A 21,479-nucleotide genomic window follows, 5' to 3' on the forward strand; every position below is an offset into this window, starting at 1 on the left:
CATACATTTCAAATCCTCGTCCCACATTGCGTTCCCATATCAAAAATGTCCGCCATTCCGCGAAGTACGTGGGAGGCGGGATCGGCAGCGGTGACGTCACCGGAGAGTGAGCAGGCATTGGGTGGGCGGGGCTTCCTGGGAGCTTGGGCCCACAGTACTGTAAGGAGAAGGAGGAAGCAGCAGCAGCAGCGAAGCGAGAGATAAATAAAGAGAATGGAGAGGGGCGGGCGGTGTGATACTGAGAAGCAGCAGTGGCCTTAGCGTGTGTAATAATAATAAGCAGCAGAGAGAGAGGTCCTGCCTGTGTGCGGCGGCGGAGAGTGGCTGGCAGGGCTGTGGTCACGGAGGAGGCGAGTTGTATTATGTACTCTGTATGTATATTTCCGTGCCTACATCTAGCATGGCGGGGTGGGGGGCTCTGTGTGTCCATGTATGTGTATGTGTATGTGTATATGTATATGCCGTGTCCTCCTGTGTGTGCCTCTATAGGGGGACACTGCTGTGCCTCATCATCCCTGCTCTGTGTACACCGAGGCTGACACCAGTGTCATTGCCTACAGGCAGCGCTGTATGTTTGGCTAGATACTAGACTTATAGCTGTCACTACACTCAACCAATGAGTTTATATTGTGTGGACGTTGTAATAATATGCGTGTGCTTTATTAAGAGTGGCCAAGCTGCTGTGTGTTGTTTTTATTATTTCTGTATCTGCCTCTATCTCTCCATTGTCGTGCGAGCATCTTTGCCTCACTACAGGCGTTATTTGGCTGTTGAATTACAGTTGCTTGTGTGTGACTGGGCTGCTTTGCATGTCAGGCAATGGTTGGAGAGGTGTTGGTTGCATAGATCATCTTCCTGTGCAGGCTGCATAGAGTTCTCAGCTAGAGCGGAGGAAAGGCCTGCTGCTGCCTTTGTCTCATCTTTCTCTTGTCTTTATCACATCAGGGGAAGATAGGTTTCTTCTCATCTTCCTCACAGTACACATACTTTTTATACATCTTGCTGTTTGGCTGTGATACTGTGCTGAGAGTTAGGGGACTTTTTAAGAAACCCTTTTATGTTTTGTTAGCTTCCACTGAGAATATTAAAATTAATATATATTGTATTTTAGTGTGGATTAGATTTAAGTATACCGTTGTCATTTACAAATTGAAACCTTACAGCAACTTTGTAATATATTGATATTTATTTGATATTTAGGGTTTAATACCGGTTTCATAGTAGATTGTGCTTCCTGACAAACTATCTCCCTTGTGACACAGATGTGTGTACCAGTGTATGTCACTAGTATAGTCTAATTGTTTTATCTATGCTGTTTATGTACACATTCAAATTGATGTCCTGATTGAAGTTTTCTGATGCATAACATTTAGAAAGGATTTTTATTTTAGTTTAAACATTTTGTGTTTTTATGTATTTATGCCAGGTAATCAAAAGGATTTGTGGCTTCTAACTTTTCCAAGTTTTTTTTTTTTCTTACTGATGTCAGTGGAGCTAGTTCCTTGATTGCTCACTCACGAGTTGTCATTATAATGCTAGCAAGTAGCATCATAGCAGTATCATAATGGGCATGCCTGGGTTAAATCATTCTATCAGATTAGCTGGAAATGTATACAACTATTTAGTTGGTATGTCATGTAGATAAACAAAGTATGAATAAATACGAACACTGCCTAAGCATAATGTATCGCTTTTTGTTCTGCAGCTTATAAATCTAATCTTAGCATTGAAGTAGTTGATATATAGATATAGATATGTTATCTTGGTTTTAGCCCTGTGTTTTAGGAGCTGTGTTATTTCTGATATCAAGCATGAAAGAGAGTTCTAATTTTTAACACTGTTACCACTCCAATCTAAAGACCAGGTTTTTTTCTGCTTTACACTATGTTCACAGTGGGAGAACTCTGTAAAACATGAACAAACTGAAAAAGTCGCACCGCACGCTATACGACCGTTTTACCGCATACAATGAATGAAAAGTATGCTTCAATGTTAACGCGCTCGTTATACAGTAACGCACTAAATGCAGTGTGTTGGGTTGCTGCACTCTGTTAGATAGCACCACACTGGATGCACTGTGAATGTTGCATAGGTTTCACATTGCAGTGCTACACCACTGTGGACATAGCCCGGGTATCATTCGCCTATGAGAACAGCTTCTGTTCCCTATGCTTGGACATAGTATGGCTTCTTTATCAAAACCAGTGCAGTAAAAACTGGAGTAGAATTGGAGCAGTTGCCCAGGATAACTGGAATCTTTTGCCTGTCTTAGCCCAGTTCAGTTACAAGTCTTTATATGGATTTAATAGACCATTTTCCTTACTAAAATATGCCTCTAACAGGTGATTGATGCTGTCAGTCACTACATTGGTGGTGTGGCTTAAAATAAGCTAGCAGTGTTCCCCCACCCTGTCCTCAAGGCCCACCAACAGTACATGTTTTGTGGAAATCCACAGAGGTAGTAAATCAGCTCTGCTGAGACAGTAATTACCCAACCTGTGATTGTGCGTGGTTGCCTGCAAAACATGTACTGTTGCTGGGCCTTGAGGACAGGGTTGAGGGACTATGAGCTAGGGGAGTGAGCAAGCAGCTTGATATTGCTGATATTAAACATATAATAAACTGTGCCTAAACGATACACTTTTACAAGTGATTGTTCTGGGCAACTGCTCTGGTTTCCTTTGCACTAGTTCTGACTAAAAAGCTTGTGTCTTTCTCCTCCTTGAACCTTTAATATACATATACAAATGTTATCACTGACTTCTAAGCTGTTTCGGTAGCAGAGGCAGTTTTTACCATGCTTTGACCAGTAGCATCTGTTTTGTAATTGGTTATCAGTAAGATTTTAACCATTCCAGCCTAAATCAGGTTGTTGTATCATTATACAGTGAACTTCTATTATCGAGTTCTTAGAAGGTAGTAAAAATACTGAACTCTAAAGCCCCATACACACGCTCAACAGCGGTCTTTTATGCAGCACAATTCTCAAACAACTTTTGTTGTGAAACAACTTGAAACAACTAATTAAAAGCTGCTTGCTATTTCTCACACAACTGGTAAGACTGTTAGGAAGTTAATCCAACTGTGGTATTGATGTCGTTATCAGTCTTATCAGTTGTGTGAACAATGACAAGCAACCTTTTATTGGTTGTTTCACAAAAAAAGTTGTTTGATAATTGTGCTGCATAAAAGACCACTGTTGAGCGTGTGTGAGGCTTAAGTTAGAATGTAATGAATATAAAATACCGCTATGTAAAAGGTGCAGACAATTGGTACAGAATATATAGTTACATAGTTATTTTGGTTGAAAAAAGCAGGGCTGTGGAGTCGGAGTCGTGGAGTCGGGCAATTTTGGGTGCCTGGAGTCGGAGTCGGAGTCGGGAAAAAATGCACCGACTCCTAATGAATTTGTAACTAATTAAAATAGAAAATATGATAAAATGTTCTATTTCTCAGATAATAGTCATTAAAAATAATGTATATATACAGTATATATACAGTAATAGCTGTGCTTAGTCCACAAAAATGAAATAAACCAATCAAAATTAGTTACTTGCGCTGCTTCAATAAAGCAGTCCCCGTATTTTTAAGGTCAGATATACAGATCTGATTGTGACTGTATATATGATGTGTACACAGGAATCTCTTATATATACTAAATAACATCTATGCTGTAAGAATAAAGCCTGATGTATAGCTGTGTCACTAATAGAGATGGTCAATGAGATGGAAATAATTCTGCATTGATGCTGAATTATGCAAATGTATGCACTCCCTTTGCTGATGAAATCAAATAATTTGATATATTGTTAAAATTTGGTTTGGTGACTACAAATTAAAGGGAACCTGAGACGGATGAAAAGTAAAGTTTTATACATACCTGGGGCTTCCTCCAGCCCCCTTCAGGCTAATCAGTCCCTCGCTGTCCTCCACCACCCGGATCTTCTGCTATGAGTCCTGGTAATTCAGCCAGTCAGCGCTGTCCGGCCGCATGCCGCTCCCACAGCCAGGAACATTCTGCACCTGCGCAATAGTGCTGCACAGGTGTAGTATGCTCCTGGCGGCGGAGTGTGTGCATGCGCACTACGCCCGACTGGCTCAAGTACCTGGACTCATAGCAGAAGATCCAGGTGGTGGAGGAGGACAACAAGTGACTGATTATCTTGAAGGCGGCTGGAGGAAGCCCCAGGTCTGTATAAAACTTTAATTTCATCTGTCTCAGGTTTACTTTGTTACACAGTAGTACTATACTCTACATATGCACTCCCCACAGAGCTGCAGGGAATCCACTGAGAATGCTGTGCACATTGAACACAGAGGTGTTGTCTGTCACCCATAAACCTTGTTCAGATTGTGCATGAAGAATGTGTAATAGAGGAAGAATCTCCTCATTCCCCTGCAGAGTACCTGCACATCATTCTTACATGTACCCACACTTACATTGCCTAGGGCCTGATAGATGTTCTTTGTTCCGGTTTGTACCTTTTACAAGTACTCTTACCAAGGACTAGTTTTAGTCTAAAGGGAATAAATATAGTAGTCTATATATCCTTCTCACTTCAGTTGTCTTGTAAAATTCCTAAGCGTTGGCAGTTAAGAGCCGAATTTCATGTTACATACTTTTAATCAACAAAATTGTAATATGCAAATTAGAGGAGTCGAAGTCGAGGAGTCGGAGTCGGTGGAATCCTAAACTGAGGAGTCGGAGTCGGTGGATTTTTGGACCGACTCCACAGCCCTGGAAAAAAGACATGCATCCATCAAGTTCAACCAGTACAAAGTACAACTCCAGCCTGCTCCCTCACATATCCCTGTTGATCCAGAGGAAGGCGAAAAAAAACCCTTACAAGGCATGGTCCAATTAGTCCCAAAAGGGAAAAATTCCTTCCCGACTCCAGATGGCAATCAGATAAAATCCCTGGATCAACATCATTAGGCATTACCTAGTAATTGTAGCCATGGATTTCTTTCAACGCAAGGAAAGCATCTAAGCCCCCTTTAAATGCAGGTATAGAGTTTACCATAACGACTTCCTGTGGCAATGCATTCCACATCTTAATTACTCTTACTGTAAAGAACCCTAAATAAATGGCTCAAACGTTTTTCCTCCATGCGCAGATCATGTCCTCTAGTCCTTTGAGAAGGCCTAGGGACAAAAAGCTCATCCGCCAAGCTATTATATTGCCCTCTGATGTATTTATACATGTTAATTAGAACCCCTCTAAGGCGTCTTTTCTCTAGACTAAATAAACCCAGTTTATCTAACCTTTCTTGGTAAGTGAGACCCTCCATCCCACGTATCAATTTTGTTGCTCGTCTCTGCACCTGCTCTAAAACTGCAATATCTTTTTTGTAATGTGGTGCCCAGAACTGAATTCCATATTCCAGATGTGGCCTTACTAGAGCGTTAAACAGGGGCAATATTATGCTAGCATCTCAAGTTTTTATTTCCCTTTTAATGCATCCCAAAATTTTGTTAGCTTTAGCTGCAGTGGCTTGGCATTGAGTACGATTATTTAACTTGTTGTCGATGAGTACTCCTAAGTCCTTCTCCAAGTTTGATGTCCCCAACTGTATCCCATTTATTTTGTATGGTGCTAGACCATTGGTACAACCAAAATGCATGACTTTACATTTTTCGACATTGAATTTCATCTGCCATGTATGTGCCCATATTGCCATCCTATCCAGATCCTTTTGCAATATGACACTATCTTCCTGAGAGTTGATGATTCTGCACAATTTTGTATCATCTGCAAAAATATCAACATTGCTCACTACTGCATCTACTAGATCATTAATAAATAAATAGAAGAGCACTGGACCCAGTAACGACCCCTGTGGGACCCCACTGCTAACAGCCTCCCATTTTGAGTAGGATCCATTGACCAAACTCTTTGTTTTCTGTCCATTACCCAGTTCCCTATCCATGCACACAAACTCTTCCCCAGTCCTTGCATCCTCAAATTTTGCACCAGACTTCTTTGGGAACAGTGTCGAAGACCTTTGCAAAGTCCAAGTATATCACATCTACAGCATTCCCAATATCCATATTAGCGTTCACTACCTAATAAAAGCTGAGCATGTTAGTCAAACAGGACCTGTCTTTAGTAAACCCATGTTGATGCTGTGAAATAAGATTATTTTCTACTATGAAGTCATGTATAGTATCTCTTAGTAACCCCTCAAATAGTTTGCATACAACTGATGTTAAGCTTACAGGTCTATAATTTCCTGGATCTGATTTTTTGCCCTTCTTAAATAATGGGAAAACGTGGGCTGTACTCCAATCCACTGGAACTCTTCCAGTTGAAAGAGATATCACGGTATAAAATGAACTAACATTTCAATTATGGCCTCTTTCACACAGGATGCTGAAGGTGGTGAATTCACTGCCTGTCAGCTGCTTCAGTGCACTAGCCAGTGGTTTTCTGGTGCTCTGTACTGGCGGTGAAGAGGCAGCCCCCTATGGAGTCACATCTGAGTGCAGCGGTGCCTCAGATGGGACCTGTTGCGGTTCTCTGCCACTGGGTAACACCACTGTGTGTCAAGCGTTGATGCATGGTGGTACAGATGCTGCCAATAAATTGTATCCCTAATGCCACTTCTTCCGGCAGCCAGGAAGCTGAGCTGACCCGACAGGCATGCAGTTCAACTTCCCATTTAAACGAAGTCAAAAGCAGGCAGTACACACATCAGTTTTCCCTGCTGATTATCAACAAATTTGGTAAAATTTGCTGGAAATGTATTGCTTTGCAGGCCTAATTGATCTCTGTTGCAATTGAATTCCATTAAATCAATTGCGGTTATCAACTGAATGGAAAATATAAAGTAGTGTTGCCAGATCTACCGCCCGTATGGTTGCACTGTATCAAACAGTGCAAAACTGCGGTTTGACATTTTGAATGCTAAATACTTTTGAGTATTGATGCTGCGATCATTGACCCGGGGACCTAAAACAATGAATGGGAACTGCGTTGCCATTCATTGATCTCCAGACTAACTGGTAGCAGCGATAACAAGCACAGGATCGCATGCACGGGCGAGCAGGAGTGCGCAAAGCAGTGATTTCGACAGAGTACGTATATTTACTCCCGAGGCTTAGATGAAGTTTTTAGGGGAGTCGATATACTGTACTAAAACCATTAAGTGGTGAAGTTTGGGCCTATGGAACTCTGGCAGATTTGATAAGTCATCAAGATGGGCAGTAAAAAAAAAAAAAAAATTGTCTGGCCAGCTTTGACCAAACTGTAATGTTTGAGTTAATTAAATCACATTGCTTCACATTTCAGTAATTCTCAATAAGAAATTTTGCTCTATTTAGAACATTGATGTTCTGTAATGTTCCTCCTCTGTTAGCTACCAGTTGGATGAATGGGGTCACCTTGAGAATGTAACCAGTATGACTTAGCTGATCAGTGAGAGAATATCCTGCCCCCTCATGACCTGGCTGACCAGTGAAAGAGTAAGAGAATTTCCTGCCCTCTTATTGAAAGCAGGCATACAGCCCCTTGAATGGAATTGGCTGTCCGTTTAGTGAAAGCTCTTCTACCACCATTTAGACCTCACAGGGAGAAAACTGTTCTTGCAGAGAGATGTCTATTTACTTTTTTTATAAGTACAATGACACAAATGTTTACATTAGAAATGTGAAATTGTTTGGTATTATTTGACACACCTTTATAAATAGGCCTTAATTTGAACCCAAGTTTGAGTAAGGGTCAAGGCCCACTAGCAACGTTCTTGGTGCATTTGCTAGTAGCCATAACAAAGACAGTTAAACCCCAGGAGGGTGATTGCATCACTTGCAAAACTGCTAATTCCTTCAAAATTGCTAGGAAAATAGCTTGGTGAAATGTTAAATAGCAAGGCCCGTACAAACGCCAGATGAAACTAAGCTGGAGCAGCTTATAACAGCCGCCAGTGCCTAGAATCCAGCCTGTCTGTAGCAGCCATCGATGCCCCCCCCCCCACCACCACCACCACTCGGCTAGCGATCTCTCCTGGTGGATCACTTCGGCCTAGCATTGTTCAACACCCAATACTCCCCCTTCTCCCAATGTGCGACAAAACTCCCGCACCGCTTCTTCCCCTACCCACTGCATCCTGATCCCCTCGGATGTGTACGAGCCTTTACAGTTTGCTAGTGGATCCAGGGCCTAACCAGATAAATGTATTTGTGCCTGTTCTTAATTTTATGTCAAACCAGAGTTCCCAAACCCAGATTAAGGGATCTACCAATAACCAGTTCTGCTATTACGTTTTTATTTTATCAGTGAGTAGAAATAATTCAGTGCTTTGTCATATCCATTTTGATAAAAGGCAGGGCTGGAAATTTAATACTGAATTCAGAAGCTAGTATGTTAAATCATGGAGCCAACAGGATTTTATTTTAGGAGCTGGCTGATTGTTCTTTTTTTTTTTTTGCCGCTGGGGCAGGGTGTGCAGAGTGGTGCAGGGAGCCATCATATTTACCTGCTCTCAGCTGGCAGGTTGCAATGCCAACATCCCCTTCGGAGTTCCGATCGCATGATATCATATGATCGTAACCTCTTCCAGCATCGGGCGGCGCTGCAACGCTAAGGGCCTATTTCCACTACACGCAGATTGGATGCAGAAAAACTGACTCCAATGAAAGCCTATGGGCCTGTTTCCACTAAACGCAATATTTCTGATGCAGATTTTCCCATAGGCAGTCAGTTTTTCTGCATCCATTCTGCATCCAATCTGCATGCAGTGGAAGCGGGCCCTAACCCTCTCCCCTGGGTTATGATCATGTGATCGGAACTCCGAAGAAGGAAGTGCAGCGCTGCCAGTGGATGAAGAGGAAAAACCGATCCAGCCACCCGGAACAGGTGACTATATAAAGAAGCTCTGCGCCACTCTGTATAGCTGCATTAGGCAGCTAAACGGCATATGCCATTGAAAGATGCCCTGGCATGCCTTATCTATCTCAAGATAATACATACAGGGCTGCTAATAGGTTAAAGATACTTGTTAGGCATCAGTTGTAATTTTCTAAACAGACTTGAATACCTGGCTCCCTAGATTTTACCAGCTTTTGGCTAAGGCAGATAAGAGCATTAACAAATAATCTAGAGAAGTGTACAGAACTGTTTATTAGTAAGTTACCATATTTAAAAGCTGAGTACTCAGCTGACAACCCAGGACGATGGATCCCAGCAATGTCACCAGATGGTGAGTGTTCCGTAATCCATCTTCCTGTGGGAGTGTACAAGCGACATCACACGACGGGCGTGAACGGGAAATGAGCACATTACTTTGCACGGAGTCGTCAGGGATCTTAAAGAATAAAATTCCACAATTCCAGGGCTGTGGAGTGGAGTCGGTACAAAAATCTTCCAACTCCGACTCCTCAGGTTACGAAACTGCCAACCCCGACTCCAGGTACCCAAAATGCCTCCGACTCCTTAGTCTAATACTTACCAGGGCTGTACAGTTTGTCCAAAATACTCTGACTCCCAACTCCAACTCCTTAGTTTATGAAATCACGATTTTGACTCCAACTCCAGGTACCCAAACTTACTCTGACTCCACAGCCCTGAATAATTCACATATTTGCATTTAATATGCAGTTTCTGTGTGCATTTTGCCACAACTAAGTAGGGCCTATAGACAATGCAGAATCTGTTTTCAATGCAAAAAAAAGCATTGAAATGCAAATGCACTGAAGTTTCTTCATGCTTAATCATTGTTTTGCAATAGCTTTCCATGCCTTTGCATTGAACCTCTCCTGCTGTCCATCCATTATGACATTTTATGGAAGTTAAGCAACACAATTGCCGCATGAATAAGGTTGGAAACGTGCAGAGATAGGTTTGTTCATATCCTTTACAATTCTTATCACATCACTTTTAATGCTTGCCCATTTAATGATATGACTATTACAAAACATCTTCTGGCAGAGAGCAGTAAAACCCTTAGAAAAGGTAAGAGCCTATACACAATACAACTGACTGCTTTTCGTTGCATGCGTGAACACAATAGTCCAAACCTGGCATTCAGTAAAGCAAATGGCTATATCCTTGCAAAAAATATGCTGAAGAAATTCCAATACACCTCAGCTGCCCTGTATTCATTAATAGGCTCTTGCTGTTTGTGTACATGGCTGCAATAGCACAAACGTTATTTATCTATTCTTTCAGCATTCCTTGTTAAAGTTCACTAGAAAGGGTTGCAAAAATTGAACATCTAACGGCAGTTAGGCCCAGTGCACACTGAGCGGTTTTAGGTGCGATCCGCCGGCCGCATCCGCCTGTAAAACCGCTTGGCTAATGTATTTCAATGGGATGGTGCACACCAGCGGTTTGAGGTTTTTTCCAAACCGCAAACGTGCATCCTGCTGCACGTTTGCGGTTTTCTGAAGCGGTTCGTCCTCAATGTAAAGTATAGGAAAAATGCAAACCGCTCTGAAAAACGCTAGATCAGAGCGGTTTGCCAGGCGTTTTTGTTACAGAAGCTTTTCAGTAACAGCTTTTACTGTAACAATATGTGTAATCTGCTACCCAAAAACGCACCCAAAACCGCTAGGTATGTTTAGAAAACTTCTCTAAACATGTCTAGAATCGCTCTGAATTCGGCTCCAAAAACCGCTAGCGTTTTGTGGATCTGCTAGCGGTTTTGGTGTGCACTGGGCCATAAAGAGAACAAAAAGAAACTCCCCTGGTTTGCAGGATCACTTGATTTCTCCAACTTTTATAAGTTCTATATTTATTCTGAGTGTTTAATGCAATACATAAACTTTTGCTAAAAAGCACCATTTTGACCCTGGATTATAACCGACACACTCAGTGTATTTTTACTTATTTTTTTTTTAGTTCTTGCTTTAAAGTGTAACTGTCGGGTATAAAATCAAAAATTAATTCTTCATTCCCCAGTTTACCTGACTCTTATTTGGTACACACAAAATTTGGTACACAGAAAGGAAGTTGCAGGGTATGCTGGGTTGTCCTTTTTTGCTTCTCTAGTACAAAAGTAAAAGTAGAGAAGCAAAAAAAACGACAACCCAGCATGCCCTGCAGCTTCTTTTTTGTGTACCAAATTTTGTGTGTACCAAATAAGAGTCAGGTAAACTGGGGAATGATCATTCATCAACAAGAAAAGTAATAGTGATTTTAACTTTTGGATTGCCTGGTTAGCATCCTTATTACTTGTTTACCAGATAAAAATAATTTTATTTTTGATTTTATGCCCGACAGTTACACTTTAAAAAACAATTGTGGAGAGTAGCCATATTTCCAAATCTAGTCTGTGCTCCCTACTACAAGAAGTTCATGAGTGTTTCCCACCTTGTGGCTCCCATTTACTTACCTGGCCATACATTATCCTCTGTAATGGAACAGGGGCTGTCTTATAATTTGTTTGGTGAATGAGGTGTGACAGATCCTGTAAAGTCACACACCACCTGTACACGCACTTCTTCTCAAGGGGGTAGTGCTAGGTACACACACACCACACAATTAAAGGGGAACTGAAGTAAGAGGTATACAGAGGCTGCCATATTTCCTTTTAATCAATACCAGTTGCCTGGCAGCCCTGCTGGTCTATTTCTCTGCAGTAGTATCTGCATTACACCAGAAACAAGCATGCAGCTAGTCTTGTCAGATCTGACTTTAAAGTCAGAAACACCTGATCTGCTGCATGCATGTTCAGGGGCTATGGCTAATAGTATTAGAGGCAGATGATCAGCAGGGCTGCCAGGCAACTGGTATTGCTTAAAAGGAAATAAACATGGCAGACTCCATATACCTCTCTTCAGTTTCCCTTTAACAACACACGGTGGAGAGACGCCCAAGAGTTATAAAAGTTAGGTTAAAACCAACTTGAGGTGGCTTACCTCAGACAAGAAATCACTTACGGTACAGTAAGAAATTAATTTATTAAATACAAGGCAATGTGTTTCGTGAGATCCAACTTACTTCATCAGGCCAATCGCTGTGCTGGGTAAAGATAAACATCTAGCATCGGGCGCCCAGATTTCCCAGGATTTCCTGCCCACTCTTGTACACCACACAATTGTTTGACAGATTTAGTCTCCGATCAATTATTTCCAACAGGTCCCATCAATTTTTCCATTCACTTCTATGGAAAATCGAATCGGAAATCAGATTGAACGTGTTGGAAATAATTGATCTGACAGTAAATCTGTCAGAAAATTGTATGGTGTCTACCTAGCATTATGCCTAGTTTCTAGCAGATTTACTTCAAGATCGACTATTTCCAACATGTCCGATCATTGGACTCTGCATTAAGCATGACATAGGTTTGCATTGAATTAGACCTGTTGCTTACATTATAAGTCATCTTGTACATATTGCTTTCATATCACACTAAATACAAACAGCATTCATTTGTCAGAAAACCAAATGTTTAGTTTGTGAAAAAAAAAATCCAAAACTGGATATGTGTGTCCCTTAGATTTTTCTATCAGGGTCCTCTCTCTGTGCAAACGTTTTAGGGTGTGTCTCACAGGAATAGTATGGGAGAACATCCCATCTGTAATGCTGAATACACACGATGAGTTTTTGCGTTCGTTTTTGCGGTCGATTCGCGTCGATTCGATTATTTCCAACATGCTCGATTCGGATTTCGATCGTTTTTGCCGTCGATTTGCATGTTAATGATGCCAAATCGACGGCAAAAACGATCGAAATCTGAATCGAGCATGTTGGAAATAATCGAATCGACGCGAATCGGCCGCAAAAACGACCGCAAAAACGCATCGTGTGTATTCAGCATTACATGCATGCAGAGTCACGGAGTATAGGTACAAGCATGTTACATGAAATACGAACATTTGAAAAGCTCATATCACTAGGAGAAAAAATGCTAGCTCAACAGTAATCAGTTTTTGTTGGTTGCCAGCCTTGTGACAAGTTATTTTATGAATAGTTATGATTCCTTTAGTCAGGTGGGGTTACCGGTAAATTTAATTTTTAATTTAGCTTAAAACAGGATTTTAATAAACATTACACATTTCAATGGATAGCATCAATAGGTGTGGTATCATGCTTCTTTTTCTGTCCCGCTTTATCTCCATGGGCCTCTTGAGTCAGATGATGAAATACCTTGGGCGGAGCTAGCCAGAGCATGGCTTGCAAGTGGTTTGTGGGAGGCACATGGGTGGATTGTTAGCGATCAGGCTGGTTCAGATGGTGGGCGGATGTGGGATGCTACAAAATGTGGTGGCTGGATAGTGTAATAGTTAAGGGCTCTGCCTCTGACACAGGAGACCTGGGGATCTCGGCTCTGCCTGTTCAGTAAGCCAGCACCTATTCAGTAGGAGACTTTAGGCAAGTCTCCCTAGCACTGCTACTGCCTATAGAGCGCGTCCTAGTGGCTGCAGCTCTGGCGCTTTGAGTCCGCCAGGAGAAAAGCGCAATATAAATGTTCTGTGTCTGTATGTTTGTACAGAAGCCCAGGCTTGATGATAATACTATAATCTTGAATAGTTATACACTTTTCTACACTTGTGTGTGCATTTACATTTTTACATTTATATTAAACGTTTTATGGTACGCTATGATCGATTGTTTCTTTGAGGTGATGCTGAATTACTCAATGGGAGTCTGTCAGCTGCTGGATCCTGTGGAATATTTTGAGGCTTGATCATATTCTATATCTAGTAAGCCTTGTGTGAATGGGTGTGTGGAGCCATCACCCTCACAGGTGCTGTTTTTAAGTGTTGACTGTGTCAGAACTGTTAACAGTTAATGCACCATATCTAGTCTTTTTTTTTCTTTGACTGCAGATACAACTAGCGGGACTGGAAAGAAGCAGGACACACACCTATTGCTGTGCAGCGGATGCTATCCATTTACTTGTTTTACAATTTTGTACTGCTGCACACTTGCAAATTTACTGTGGTAAACTGTGTTGACCTTTCAGTATGAACTGACCTAGGATTGGGTGAGCGCAGCAGTATCCACAAACTCTAAACATACATTAGTATGCCATACTGGCAACGATTGCTCTGCCATCTGCAGTATGAATTGTCACGGTAGTAGTTGGCAAACAATGGAAGTCTGCCAGATACTTGGATACTCAGGTTGCATTTTGTGCCATGTGTTTGTGGAAATGTCACCTGCTGCTGAATGGGGCTTACTACTTCTACTGAGTCATTGCTGTACTGCTGCTTACTCCTTGCCCGCTCAAACTATGCCACTAGGCCCTCTTTAGGCAGACTGCTGTTTTCATTGTCTGTGGGCTTCTGTTCAGATGATAGGCTAGCTAAATGTACTTGCCAGCATACTACTTGCAGACACCATTTTAATAGCCCATCCCCAGGTACAGATCTAAAAATACAATCTTAAAAGTTTAACACTTTTGTCACCTGTTTTACATGACCAGAAGTTTAAGGCTCTGCAGTTGCTTATTTTGCATCAACCTGTTGTTTAAACTGCAGGAGTATAGACCCGGTCTAAACCTCTCTTAGAAGAATGTGGATGTATTATGCAGCAGTCTTTGGTATATTACCACATACTTGTACGAAAAAGGCTATGCTATTGGAAAAACATTGCGCAAACAGCAGGCTAATGGAAGTAATCCAATTGCTTACCCACTGTACCCCTACCCCATCCCTTTTTCATGTCTCCCATTCCCCTCTGCTTTGGCAATGCCTGTATGAATCCTTGGTCATGGCAATAAAGCTATATTCGATTTGATTAAATCGTGAGTACCTGGCATTTTGCAGTCATAACGTGATCTGATCGCAATACACACTCAGTGGAAAATGTCCCTGAAAGGCATGCAAGTCCATGGCGGCAGTTCAGTGCAATTTAACGTACACACTGCAAGGGGCATTTCAATAAAGTGCAGCAAGCTTTATGCTTTTTCTTTTCTGTAAACCAAAAAACAAATTCATTGTTATCCAGCCCATTTGTTAACACGTACTGTGTAAAATTTGAAAAAACAAACAAACAAACACTTGTAGTGAAAGTTTCTTTATTTGATCTCTCTCTCCGCTTAATATGCTATCCATTTTTCTAACATAAGTAAACAGTGTAAAAGACCTTTGCATGTGACTAGATTCTGAATAGGTTCAGTTCATATGCATCCAGATGGACATGTTTTCCTGTTTGCCTGAAGAGGCTTATTCATATGCATTTGTTGTTGGTAAATACTGTCTAGCTTATAGTATGCAATTTGATTTCTTAGTGCCACCTGTAAAATATTTCACAGGATAGTTGTGTGCCTGATGAATGCATGCCTCCTGCATTTCCATAGCTTTTTATTAGAAGTAGTCACATCTGACTAGAAGACAATTGCTCTCCACTTGAATGGAAAATGCAGTGAAAAGCACTGTTTTGAAAACATGCTGGCTTTTTCGTGTGCTTACTTAAAACACAACTGAAGAGTTAAAAGGGATACATTGCAGTGTGCTCTCTCAGATATTGCCATGTCTGGCTGCTCAATATCTAAGCTCTAAAGCCATGTGTGTTAGGAAGAAAAGAGGCCTGTTTAGTCTAAAATAAGAAAAGTTTCAATGACAATGAGCCGTGTTGTACATTAGGCTGTTCCTTGAATGAATGCTGTCCTCTACATTTCAATCACAGGACTTGAATGTATATGGTGGTAATCTATTACAGAGAAACAAACATTCAATAGTATTTAAGTTTAGATTACAAGCCCACAGAACCAGAACTCAATGACTGACTGGCATATAGATACCCGTTTTATATTTGCAATGCATTTTCAATGGCCTCCTAATGCAGGTAAACATTTATGTACACACTGGTGTAAGTTGTCTGCTGTGAGGACATGGAAATTGTGTTTTCCTGTGTACTAATACCCTTGCGCAACAATATTGTGCAAAAAACAGGAAACTGTTTTTTTTGTTTTTTTTTCTCCTTCCAGTGGGGATTGCTAAAGTTTTACCCTAGGCAGTCTAATTTATAATTTTGGGATAGTAGCATCAATTGTTAATGAAACGAATATTAGACTTGAACAATTAGTACTGCATATTTAAATATTTAAGGCAGCAGTAAACTGTTCAAGTTATAGGTGCATCTATGCACAACAAGAGGATTTTTATTAAGAATAAGAACTGAAGTATACCTCTTGTTTACTAATCCAAAACTGTGGAAAATAAAGATGGGTAACTCATTTGTTTTCTGCCATAAACAATCTTGTCTGTAGTACTTCTGGAATGCTCACAAATAAACCTGAAATTCTGTCCTACACTAGCAATTTGTATCCATCTTTGTCAACTGCTTAATGACAATTTAAGTTTTGTATATTTAAAATTTCTTTCCCGTGTCATTCAGTTAGATTCCCATTGTGTCACTTGAAACTTGGACTGCAAACATACATGTTGCAAAGTGAGTGGCTGCTATAGAAACTCTCTCTGGCCCAATTTGTATCAATGGGTTCCTGTATATTTTGTTGACCAAAGTTGCATCTCATGTTCAGGGTGTCAGCGCACAATTGCCGATGTTGCTCTTTAATTTCTGTGCAAATTGGGTGCTGTTTTAGTTTGGACTGTTGGACATTTTGTGCTACCCCCTTGAGTAGGTTAATATAAAGGCCAAATATGTACTTTTAAGGTAATATATAAAATAGGTGAATAAATATTTTGGTTTTGGGATAAATATCTTCTGGTTTTGCCAAGAAGATATTCTGGCCAGTACTGGCAGCTGATTTTGCTGTATTTGACGGAATTAGAAATTTCAGGTCAAAGTTTGTTTGCATGTAGTTTATAAAGCTGGAACATGACTTTTTAGATCCTGTGTTCGATTCATGCTTCTCCAGATTTTTCTCCCTGGAGATAATTTTTCATAAACGATAAAAAAAATAGCTTTTTAGCACCTAACAATTGAAAAAGTAAAAAATATCAAACTTATTTTGAGAATTTCTTGCTTACTTGTTTAAACTTATGGACATATTCAGGTTAAGAACCTACAGTACCTATCTCGTTCGTTAACCAGTGAGTACCTGTAACTAGAAAAGTAGTCCGTATATTTAACATTTCTTGTCCGGTTTATTGGAAGATGAAGCAGAATGAGGTGAATCACTTGCACCCTGCTGTTTTGCAGTGACTGACATTTTGAACAGAGTTAAAGGTGGAGAAACTTTGCCCTGCTACCACCTACTTACAACTCACAACTTTTAAAAAATCTCATAAGTGGCATTAAAGCCAATTATGCATATATAAAGAAAGCAGGATTGTGATCTGTCTTTAAATACTGTGCTTTCTTGGGCTTTCTTCTTCCCTGGCAGCCTCCTTTTGTAAAAAAAAAAGGAAGTTTCTTCAGCACTAGGAAAGAGCTATGAATAGAGTTTCTGGTGAGTTGCAGAACTCATAGATAAGCATATGAACAGTTTGATCAGTTGATAAATGTGAGGCTCTAATTTGCTGTAATCACTTCCTGCTATAGCCTGCACAGGAAGCAGATGTGACAAGATTGTGACCAGCAGACCAGCACCTTACAGGTCTACTGCATCATCTATCTAATCACATGCTTTTTCTTAAGTTCTGCCACACATGAGCAACAATAGATAACCGGGAAGCAAGCGGGTAAGATGACCAGGGATACAGTATAGGATTTTTAAGAAATGATCAAACCTAAAGCCTCTTTCACAGTGCGACGTTAAAGTCGCAGGTTAGAAAAATTTTATAACGCAGACTAACGCACAGCAATACTAAGTCTGTGCGACATTCACAGTGCACACGTTGCGTTGGTGTGTAACGTGAGGCGTTATTAGAAAGTGCTGCATGCTGTGTGTTTAGCAATGAATCTGCTGCGTTAGTTGTGTTGCACATGCTCAGTAATGTTTTTTTTTTTTTATGTAACGCATGTGCCGTTTTCGTTCCATCACTGTGCGATGTAAACTGCGCACCAAATGCAGGGCTAAAGAATGCACTATAACGTCCAAGTTATAGTGCACAATGTATTGCGTTAGGGGCATGTTGTGTGACCTTAACGTCGCATCAAACGCTGGAAAAGTAGTCTAAAGAGAACCTTTAAAAAAAAAAAATTAAGGCTCTCTCAATTGACTTTCAATCATCTTATTAATCAGACAAGAAGCTTGTGGGTGCAGGTTAGCTGCAATAGTGCAGATCATGTGATCTGATCTGTGTGTGGGGGGGGGGGAGGCAGTGGTAACCCATCAATATCAAGTAGAGATCAATCATTTACTGCATCTTTATAATGTATTGTTGCTGATTTGATAAGACGATAAGACTAGCTCATGTAAAGTTTCAATAACACAATTTCTGTCTGCTGAAGGATTTTAATTGCTGCCTGCAGATACACTTCAATCTTTCTAAAATTATCTTTTTATTTCGTTTGCAGTCAGTGAGGTCAAATTTGCCATGTTTGCAAGCTTGCAGTACTAGTCAGCCTGCTCAATAGGTCTTCCTCCTCGAGTAATTAGCAGAGTAGGAATAGTTGTCCCTGACTTTCCACACCAGCACTAGTGGAGTGACTGGCAGCCATTTTGACATTCTGAGTCTATCAGCCATTAAGGAGCCCTGTGGAATGGATGTAATTGCTATGCATAAAAACAAGGTAAGAAAGCAGAGACAACATTTGCCATTAATCCTTGCAATGTGTGTGTGTGTTTTTCCCCTCTTCAACATGAGTGATGTCCCTTCAATGTGGCTCATTCACTATTGGGTATTAGGAATTATCAATGAGATGCTAATTTTCTGAGTTGATACAGATTTGTATTTGCTATGCAGCTTGGAATTGTACAAATTTAATTCAGTTGCTGAGTGCTTGCAGTAGCTAAAGTACAAGCTGCATAAACATCTAAAAAAAAATCTGGTGTAATATCATTCACAATACTGCCACTGCTAGCTTTCTGCTGCTCCTAGTAGCTATAGTGAGAGGTACGTAGAGGCTGCCATATTTATTTATATTTAATGCCTGGTAGGCTGGTACACACCATGCAATTTCCCATCAGATAATGGGTTGATCATTTTCGACAGATCGATCATTTTTCTGATCACTTCTATGGAAATCTATCAGAAAAAAAACTGAAAAATCAGATCGGACCTGTCGAAAATTTTCTATTCAACCCATCTATCCGACGGGAAATTGCATGGTGTGTATCAGGCTTATACAATACCAGTTGCCTGTCAGTCCTGCTGATCTATTTGGCTGCAGTAGTGTCTTAGAAACTTGCAGCTAATTTTGTCAGATCTGACAACATCAAATGCCTGAGCTGCATATGCGTGTTCATGGTCTATGACTAAATGTATTAAGCCTCATACTCACAAGGCACAAATGTTGCTAGTCGACGAGAAAAAAAAAAAGCGACAGTTCATCGCCAGGTCCCTCTGTGCAACTGCCGTACACACGGCGCACAGGGGAACAGAGATTCGGCGGAAGCTGTCGCCGAAGGGAACAAAATTTTGCGATGATTTTCCGACGTATGCACTGCATAGCAAAATTGCGGCAATAATCGTTCCGCCTCGCGATCAGGTAAAAAACGGTAGTGGAAATGACCTACCGCGATTCCTATGTTAAATGCAAACTATAGCGATTTAAAAAATCACTAGCGGTTTGCGTTTTTGCGATTCAGCTATCGCAAACGCCGTAGTGGAAAAGAGCCCTAACTGAACCAGTTACCGTGGCTGATCGAGGCTGAATGGCAGACCATGAGAGGATGGCGAGGGACTCAGATGTGCTTATGGGGCTGGAGGAAGCCCCAGGTAAGTATTGATTCTTTCTATTGCGAGCTCTCTGGTACACTTTAAGGGCTGGAACCCACAGGAGCGCTTTTGGCAGCGTTTTGGCAGCACTGCGATATGCTAGCAGTTTGCCAAAACGCTGGGCTAATGTTAATGGATGGGGCAACTTCCACAGGAGCGTTTGCGTTTCCCAGAAACGCAAACGCAGGACCTGCAGCATTTTGGGAGCGTTAGCGCTTCAATGTAAAGTATTGAAACGCTAGCAGAAACGCTCAGCAAAACCTAAACTGAGCGGTTTTGCTAGCGTTTTGCGGTTCAGCACACTGTAACAAAATTAAAAATAATTCACAGGACCAATCAGGATAAAAACGCAAAACGCTACGCACCCGCTGGGCAAAAAAATACAATGTTGCAAAACACGACCAAAAACGCGCATGAATCCGCTTGCAAACCGCTCAGACAAAACGCTAGCGGTTGCTGATTTCAGTGGGTTCCAGGCCTAAAGCTGTGCAGTGGTTATTCCTGCCCATGGCCACTGTGCTTCTACTGCCTTTGATCAAATTACAGACTTTCCCAATCAAGGTTCACTTGCTAAAACAAAAATAAGTTAACGCTTATTTATGGTACTTTTTTTAGGAAATAATCATGTTTGGTATATTATTCACATCATATTGATTGAAAACAGAATTTGGTGACACCAAGTGATCCTGAATGATTGTATTATTGATCCTTTCCTAACGGACTGGTCAATTGGCGTAGCAGATTTTTTTTCATACAATCCCAGCTGCTTTCAGTATTGAATAGTTTTAATGCTATAATGCAGTGGATCGTTTAAATACAGTATTTTCTTTCAATCTGAATGATCTTCTAAAATATACAATTTAGCTTGCTAAAAATCAAAATATTGATGGATACGTTTTAGATTGTGGATGGATATTACATTGTACTTCATCAACAGATTTTGTGTTGTCTTTCATAAGCCAGTGAGAGGGATATAGGGAAAGCAACCTCCTTGGCGGTTAATTTTTTCTGCAAAAATTGCAGAAATCCAATTTTAAAATTTTTTTTTTTATGTTTCATGTAAAGCTACCAGAGTGGTAGCTACATGAAACTCCACTAGAGGGCGCATGTGTCCCTCTAGTTCGATCGTCGCCGGCAACAATAGCAAACAGGGGAACACGTATATAACGCGCTCCCCTGTTTGGCTTCTCCTGTCGCCATGGCGACGATCGGAATGACGTCATGGACGTCAGACGTCTCCGATCCAGCCCATAGCGCTGCCCGGAACTCATTGGTCCGGGCAGCGCAGGGCTCTGGCGGGGGGGCCCTCTTGCGCCGCTGCGTGCGGGCGATCGCCGCAGAGCGGCGGGGATCAAGCTGTACGCGCGGCTAGCAAAGTGCTAGCTGCACGTACAGCACTTTACAGGATAAAAATCGCCCCACCAGGGGCTGAGATCTCCCCCTGCGCGGCATAGCCCGAGCTCAGCTCGGGCTTACCGCCAGGGAGGTTAAGAGAAGTTATTTTGTATGTGGTAATATGCTGTAGAGAAGGTTTTTTAGTTTGCTTCCTTTGTATTTGAAGCAACTTTTTAACGTGCTGAAAAGAGTGAATGGCTGCACTACTGTTTACTGCCAAGCATGTAATCCAGTTCTAGCAGTAAGCAATTATGTTTTTTTATTATTGATGTGACCATTTTCATATTGTTTGACTAGAAAAAAGTGTTCCCAAAGCCTGCGCGTTATGTATTTACTGATTGTAAGTTCTAATCTTGGATTTCCATACAATATGCTATTGTGTGAAGGTGTTGGCTTTGTGCTGTAC

General features: G+C 41.1%; 1 protein-coding gene across 6 annotated transcripts in view; it reads left to right on the top strand.

Annotated features, from left to right (window-relative positions):
* RNF38 (ring finger protein 38) overlaps window positions 1-21,479 on the top strand; it is a 327,125-nt gene that overhangs the window by 257,437 nt on the left and 48,209 nt on the right. The window contains exons 1-2 of one of the 6 annotated variants that reach the window (XM_068234240.1): window positions 113-371; window positions 18,315-18,530. The exons of 2 other annotated variants lie outside the window; for them this stretch is intronic. In XM_068234240.1, coding sequence (XP_068090341.1) covers window positions 18,501-18,530 — 30 coding nt within the window. In that variant the 5' untranslated portion in view covers window positions 113-371; window positions 18,315-18,500. Of the gene's footprint in view, window positions 1-112; window positions 372-957; window positions 978-18,314; window positions 18,531-21,479 lie in introns of those variants that run through there. 3 more of the 6 variants (XM_068234241.1, XM_068234242.1, XM_068234243.1) reach the window with 3 other exon arrangements.

The sequence above is a fragment of the Hyperolius riggenbachi genome, chromosome 1 (genome assembly GCF_040937935.1).
Source record: "Hyperolius riggenbachi isolate aHypRig1 chromosome 1, aHypRig1.pri, whole genome shotgun sequence".
NCBI classification, from domain to species: Eukaryota; Metazoa; Chordata; class Amphibia; order Anura; family Hyperoliidae; genus Hyperolius; species Hyperolius riggenbachi.